General features: G+C 39.7%; 1 protein-coding gene across 1 annotated transcript; it reads right to left on the minus strand.

The window, feature by feature from the left end:
- Positions 1 to 1,881: 1,881 nt before the first annotated feature.
- Positions 1,882 to 2,205, minus strand: LOC112757149 (uncharacterized). Its single transcript, XM_025805755.1, has one exon. It carries the CDS (start codon positions 2,203 to 2,205, stop codon positions 1,882 to 1,884), a length of 324 nt encoding a protein of 107 aa, XP_025661540.1.
- Between the last annotated feature and the right edge of the window lie 5,435 nt (positions 2,206 to 7,640).

The raw sequence follows: 7,640 nt of genomic DNA on the forward strand, positions 1-7,640 counted from the left end.
CTTTTCTTCTTTTCTTCTTTTCTTCACCTACAATTAATCAAAACAACCAATCAAAGTATCACCAAATTCACAAGGTTTACAAATCATAAAACTGCAATTAAATTTGGCCTAAACCTCATGATTTAGCATCAATTATATGGTGGTTGTTTGATTCAAAGAAGTTATGCATTTTCATTCCAAATTACTTACTTAGGATGCAAGAAAGTGCATAAAACCAAATGAAAATAAAGAAAAAGACTATTAAAAAGGGTATATGATGACTTGTCATCACAACACCAAACTTAAAACTTGCTTGTCCCCAAGCAAGCATCAAACATAAGAGAAGATAGAATGAGATAGATAAGTGTATATGTTCTTATTAGGCAGATAGTTGAACTTGGTCTATGGGGCTTTATGCAGATCAAAAGTAGCTCATTTATTACTTGCTGTCAAAACAAACTATGTTCCTTTAAGAGTTCACTAAGATTGCTGCCATGAATCCTCACTTTTTGTTCATTCCCTTGTTAGTTTTTCCTCTTTCTTTTGCATTACAGAGCTTATTTCTTATTGAAGACTTGGTGTCAAATGTTGCAGTGACCTTTGGCCTTATTTTACTCAACATTTCTTCACCACAGACACATGGCTCACTTTTTCCTCCTAGGATCATTGATGCCCAGCATCTCTTTGGATCACTAAATGTTTTGTAGCTAGGTTGCTCTTTATTGTGGACTTTCAGTTGGCAATCCCAAATCAGTTGATCTAAGTTGCCAAGTTTTAAAATACTCCTTAGAACTTACTTGTCCAAGCAGATCCTAGTACACAAACACCACAGGCATATGTCCTAGGGTCCAAGCTATTGGTGTCTAGCCTTATTGTTTGTTTCTTTGCCACTTTCTTTGGCTTTTTCTTCTTTCTCTTTTCTCTGTTTTGATTTATTTTCAAGGGACTTTCAATAATTGAGAGGTCACAGCAGCAAACTAGCTTAGGCTTTAAGTAACAAGTCATTTTGCAACATTTATTCTATGAGCTATCAATTAAATCAAACACATATACCACCACTAACTTTTATTCTCACTTCTGCAACATTGAACAGTTACTTTTCTAAATCAAACATCTCTCTTTTATTCAAACAGCAAGGGAAAACAAAACAAAGTATTCAAGTTGATGGATGATGACAATTATTATGCAGATAGCTTTCAAGCAAAATTTAAGCAGATAGCTTTCTTCAACATGTACTTCCACTTGCAACTACATGATCATTCCAGCCAGACATAAAGGACTCTCTGAATTAAATCATTACACAACAACAAGGATCAAGTATAAATACAACCTGTTGGGTTGCAGCTTTTCATTCTTCCTTCTGTTTGTTCCTTGTAAGTCATAATGCAGATGTTCCCTGATTTGTTGGCTATTTTCCTGCATACTCCTCGAATGTTGCTTGCTTTTCAACTCCTTTAGGTATTCAGCTAATCTGCAAGACTTATTTGTGGGCTCTTGAACTTACTTTGGTGTGTGAACACCAAACTTAGTACCTTGCCAATGTATTAGATTAACCATGCGTAATAACTCTTTTTCTTTTCTTCTTCTTTTTCAAAAGCAATAAAACTGAAAACTAGGAAATAGCAGAATAGTTAACTAGTTCATCCATCATGCTTGAAGCCATCATTATGTAGAGAGTGAGAATGTGTTTTATAATGGGATTTTGGTGAAATACCAAACTTAGAATCCTTCATTCTCCTTTATATTGTTTTGGCGTGCAACACCAAACCTAGCTTCTCGCAATGTAGAAAAACCAATTAACCTTTTTATTAAAATAGTTATGAAAGGAAAACTACCTCAGGTTGGGTTGCCTCCCAACAAGCGCTCTTTTATCGTCACTAGCTTGACATCCTCTGTGTTTGGTCAGTTCAGATATTGAACTTCTTTTTCCTTGTCCCATTGCCCTCCTAAATAAGGCTTTGCTCTATGCCCATTTGCTGTGAAGTGACTCTGTGTAGCTTCATCTAGCAGTTCAAGACTTCCATAGGGAAAAACTTTTGTTACTAGATACGGCCCTGTCCATTTGGACTTTAGCTTGCCAGGGAAGATCTTGAGCCTAGAATTGTACAGAAGCACTTGTTGTCCTGGCTTGAATTCTTTCTTTAAGATCTTCTGGTCATGCCACCTCTTAGCTCTCTCCTTGAATATCTTAGTATTCTCATAAGCTTCCAGTCTAAACTCATCCATCTCATTTAGTTGTAGCATCCTCTTTTCTCCTGCTGCTTGAGAATCAAGGTTGAGGAGTCTAGTGGCCCAAAAAGCTTTATGTTCAAGCTCCACAGGGAGGTGACATGATTTTCCATATAATAACTGAAACGGGGACTTTCCAATGGGTGTTTTGAAAGCTGTCCTGTATGCCCAAAGTGCATCTTCTAACTTCCTGGCCCAGTCTTTCCTTGTGCTTCCCACTGTTTTTTCTAGAATTTTCTTCAATTCTCTATTTGCTAGCTCAGCCTGGCCATTAGTCTGGGGGTGGTATGGTGTGGATACTTTATGAATTACTCCATATTTGTGTAGGAGTTTCTCCATCTGTTTGTTGCAAAAGTGGCTGCCACCATCGCTGATAAGACCTTTGGGCACTCCATATCTAGTGAAGATATGTTTCTTGAGAAATTGAAGAACAATCTGCGCATCACAAGTGGTTGTGGCTATGGCTTCCACCCACTTGGAGACATATTCTACTGCCACCAAGATGTATCTGAAAGAATAGGAAGGGGGAAAGGGCCCCATGAAATCAACGCCCCATAAGTCAAATAGCTCTACCTCCAAGATGAAATTCTGAGGCATCTCATTTCTTTTTGTCAACCCTCCAGCTCTTTGGCATTCATTGCATTGGTGAACAAATTCTCTGGCATCCTTGAAGATGGTTGGCCAATAGAAACCACTTTGTAATACCTTTGCAGCTGTTCTCTCTGGTCCAAAATGTCCACCGTATGCTGAACCATGACAATGCCACAATATGTTTCTCATTTCATTTTCATGAACACACCTCCGAATCATTCCATCAGAACACCTTTTGAATAAAAAAGGTTCATCCCATAAGAACCTCCTTGCTTCATTGATTAACTTTTTCACTTGTTGCTTAGAGAATTCTTGAGGTATCTTCCTTCCTACTTTATAATTTGCTATGTCAGCAAACCAAGGTGCTTGTTGAACTTGGAACAGGTGCTCATCAGGGAAATTCTCATTTATTTGCTGTGGTTTATCTTGATGTGCGTCTTGTGGTACTCTTGACAAATGATCTGCCACTTGATTTTCACTTCCCTTCCTATCTCTTACTTCAATATCAAACTCTTGTAGTAGCAGCACCCACCTAATGAGCCTTGGCTTTGAATCCTGTTTAGACATTAAATACTTGAGAGCAGCATGGTCAGTGTACACTATAACTTTTGACCCAATCAAGTATTGCCTAAATTTATCAAATGCATAAACAATTGCCAAAAGTTCTTTCTCAGTGGTTGTATAATTTTTCTGAGCTTCATTTAACACTTTGCTTGCATAATATATGACATGGTGCAACTTATCTTTCTTTTGTCCCAGCACAGCACCAATAGCAATGTCACTTGCATCACACATAAGTTCAAAAGGTAGGTTCCACTCAGGGGGTGTGATGATTGGTGTTGTGGTGAGTTTTCTTTTTAAGGTTTCAAAGGCATTCTTACAATTGTCATCAAAGATGAAAGGGTTGTCAATCATCAGCAAATTACTCAATGGTTTTGCTATTTTTGAAAAATCTTTGATGAACCTTCTGTAGAAGCCAGCATGCCCAAGAAAACTCCTCACTGCTTTTACATTAACGGGTATAGGAAGCTTTTCAATAATTTCTATTTTAGCTTTATCAACTTCTATACCCTTGCATGACACCTTATGCCCAAGAACTATCCCTTCAGTAACCATGAAATGGCATTTCTCCCAGTTCAAGACTAAGTTAGTTTCTTGGCATCTTTTCAAAACAAGGGTTAAATGATGCAAGCATGTATTAAATGAATTGCCAAAGACAGAAAAATCATCCATGAAGACTTCTAAAAATTTTTCAACCATATCAGAAAAAATGGAAAGCATACACCTCTGAAATGTGGCTGGGGCATTGCATAGCCCAAAGGGCATCCTCCTGTATGCAAAAACTCCAAATGGACATGTGAAGGCAGTTTTCTCTTGGTCCTTGGGATCCACCACGATTTGATTGTACCCGGAGTACCCATCTAAGAAGCAATAATAGGCATGGCCGGCCAATCTTTCCAGCATTTGATCAATGAATGGAAGAGGAAAATGATCTTTTCTTGTGGCTTCGTTTAACCTCCTATAGTCTATGCACATTCTCCACCCAGTCACTGTTCTAGTAGGGATCAACTCATTCTTTTCATTGGTGATGACTGTCATTCCTCCTTTCTTTGGTACGTCTTGAACCGGGCTTACCCATGAGCTGTCGGAGATGGGAAAGATTATTCCAGCATTCCATAACTTCATTACTTCTTTTTGAACTACCTCCTTCATAGCTGGGTTGAGCCTTCTTTGGGGTTGAACTACAGGTTTTGACTCTTCTTCCAACAAAATTTTATGCATACAGATGGCTGGGCTGATGCCTTTGATATCATCAATTGTCCAACCCAAGGCTGCTTTGTGAGCTTTCAATACTGCAATCAACCTTGTTTCTTCTTCCATATTCAATGAAGCGTTGATGATCACGGGTAAAGTTTCTTCTTCTCCCAGGAACACATACTTGAGGTGATGGGGAAGGGGCTTCAACTCCTGTTTTGGCTTCTCTTTCTCTTTGTCTTCAATGGAGATTTCTGCTGCTTCTTCTTCCTGTAGCTCATGACCAGTGGTTTCTAACATTTCTTCTACCAGACTTTCTATCATATCCACCTTCATGTAGTTCTCTTGTTCGGGGGGGTGTTGCATTGATTTGAAGACATTAATGACCATGTGTTCATTATGCACCCTGAAAATCATCTCTCCCTTCTCCACATCAATAATGGCTCTGGCAGTGGCTAAAAATGGCCTTCCCAAGATAATCGAATTATTTCCTTCTTCCTCTGTATCCAGAATTACAAAGTCTGCGGGGAAAATGAACTCCCCAACTTTGACTAACAAGTTTTCCACAATGCCATTGGGTGTCTTGATTGATCTGTCAGCCATTACTAAAGACATCCTGGTAGGTTTGAGTTCTTCTATGGCAAGCTTTCTCATCATTGACAACGGCATCAGATTAATGCTAGCACCAAGATCACAGAGAGCTTTGTCTAAGGTTATTTTGCCTATAGTGCATGAAACTACAAAGCTCCCTGGATCTTTGAGCTTTGGTGGGATACCTCCTTGAATCACAGCACTACATTCTTCAGTGAGAAGTACAGTCTCCTTTTCTTGCCAACTCCTCTTCTTATTGATGAGCTCTTTCAAGAACTTTGCATACAGAGGCATTTGTTCCAATGCTTCAGCCAAAGGGATATTGATCTCCAGCTTCTTGAAGACTTCAAGAAATTTTGGGAAGTGTTGGTCCTTAGTCTCTTTGCTGAATCTTTGAGGATATGGCAGTGGAGGTATGGAGTTCATGTCCTGTCTTTGTTCCTTGGTTGGCTCCCCCATTGCTTCCTTCCCTTTTCTTGATTGTTGTGGCCGGTCTTCTTTTTCTTTGAGCTCATCTGAGGCTTGCTTGCTTGCTGTCACTTTTTCATCATTGGCCTTCTCTTCCTTGTTTTGTTTCTCGTCACTTTCCTTTGGTTTCTTGACTGCTTCTTCATTTCTCACCAGGGTCTTGCCATTCCTTAGCTGTATTGCCTTGCACTCCTCTTTTGGATTAGGAATAGTGTCACTAGGTAGTGAGCTTGATGGCCTTTCAGTGGTGATCTTTTTGGAGAGTTGACCAATTTGCCTTTCCATATTCTTTAGGGAGGCTTCCTGGTTCCTTGTGGTCATCTCTTGGTTCTTCATCAATTTTTCCATTAGGAGCTCCAGGTTGGTAATTCTCTGAGAATCTTGTGAAATGAGTTGAGTGTGGGGTGTTGATGGTTGAGGGTAAGTGTTTTGGTTAGAGGTTTGGTTGTGGGATGGGTACTGGTTAGAGTTGGGGTAGGTATTTTGTGGTTTTCTGTATGTGTTTTGGTTAGAGGCCTGGTTGTTGTAGTTTGTGTTTTTCCAATTGTTTTGGGTGGAGTTTCTTTGCCATGGCTGCTGAGGTTGACTGTGGTTATCTCCCCACCTAAGGTTGGGATGATTCTTCCAAGAGGGGTTGTAGGTATCACCATATACTTCATTTGGTCCAAAATTTTGGTTGTGCATGTACTGGACTTGCTCTTGCTGTTGCTCCTCTTGAGTTTCTTCATTTTGCTCCCAAGTGGTTGATGGTTGGCTTGTGTTGACTGCTGCAACTTGGAGATTATCAATCCTCTTGGTCATTTGCTCAAATTGTTGTTGAATTTGATGCTGCATCATTTTGTTTTGAGCTAAGATTGAATCCACTCCGTCCAACTTCATTACTCCTCTTCTTTGTGATGGTTGGCGTTGTCTTTGATGAGCAAAGAAGTATTGGTTGTTAGCCACCATGTCAATGAGATTTTGGGCTTCCTCTGCAGTTTTCATTAGTTGCAACGATCCTCCAGCTGAATGGTCAAGTGATTCTTGAGCCTTTAGAGTGAGTCCTTCATAGAAGTTCTGTAGCTTGTCCGACTCAGTGAACATTTCTGGTGGACATTTCCTCAGCAGAGCCTTGTATCTCTCCCATGCTTCATACAGGTTTTCAGCATCCAATTGTGTGAATGTTTGCACCTCAGTTTTCAGCCTGATGACTCTTTGGGGTGGATAGAATTTGGCTAGAAATTTAGTTATCAAGTCATCCCAACTAGTGATGCTTCCTTGGGGAAAAGTTTCAAGCCATTGTGCGGCCTTGTCCCTTAATGAGAACGGGAACAGCAGAAGCTTGTAAGTTTCAGGATTCACACCATTGGACTTGACAGTGTCACAAATCCTTAAGAAGGTAGATAGATGTTAGTTTGGATCCTCCAATGGTCCTCCTCCAAATGAGCAGTTGTTCTGGACCAATGTGATGAGTTGTGGCTTCAGTTCAAAGTTATTTGCATTGACATTAGGAGTGAGAATGCTGCTTCCACAATGTCTAGCATTTGCAAAAGTATAGGAAGCCAATACTCTCCTCTGTTGTGGTGGATTATTAACTCCTTCTCCTGGATTAGATGTATCTCCTTCCATCTCGTGGAATTCTTCGTCTGATTCTTCTTCTCCAACAATACTTTTCCCTCTTTCAGCTCTTCTCAATCTCCTTAGAGTTCTTTGGTCAACTTCAGATAAAACATGAACAACTCTCCCTGTACCTGTCATACAAACAACATAACAGGGAACACAACCAGTGATACTTCAATCTATTGCTAGAATGAAGTTTTAGTTAGCTTAAGCAAAAATTCAAACAGTTAGTGTGTTAGTCAAAGACTTAAAGAATAGAAGGGAACAAGTGCTTGATCTAGATTACCACCTCACTTAATCATTGTCAATCTAATCAATCCCCGGCAACGGCGCCAAAAACTTGATGAGTATTTTGGTGAAAAATAAATTTCCAACAGAACACACAAATCTAACCGGCAAGTGTACCGGGTCGCATCAAGTAATAATAA

Source organism: Arachis hypogaea, chromosome 16 (genome assembly GCF_003086295.3).
Source record: "Arachis hypogaea cultivar Tifrunner chromosome 16, arahy.Tifrunner.gnm2.J5K5, whole genome shotgun sequence".
NCBI lineage: Eukaryota > Viridiplantae > Streptophyta > Magnoliopsida > Fabales > Fabaceae > Arachis > Arachis hypogaea.

Coding starts and splice junctions, on each gene's coding strand:
- LOC112757149 (XM_025805755.1), bottom strand. CDS start 2,205: ATGGATGAGTTTAGACTGGAAGCTTATGAGAATACTAAGATATTCAAG.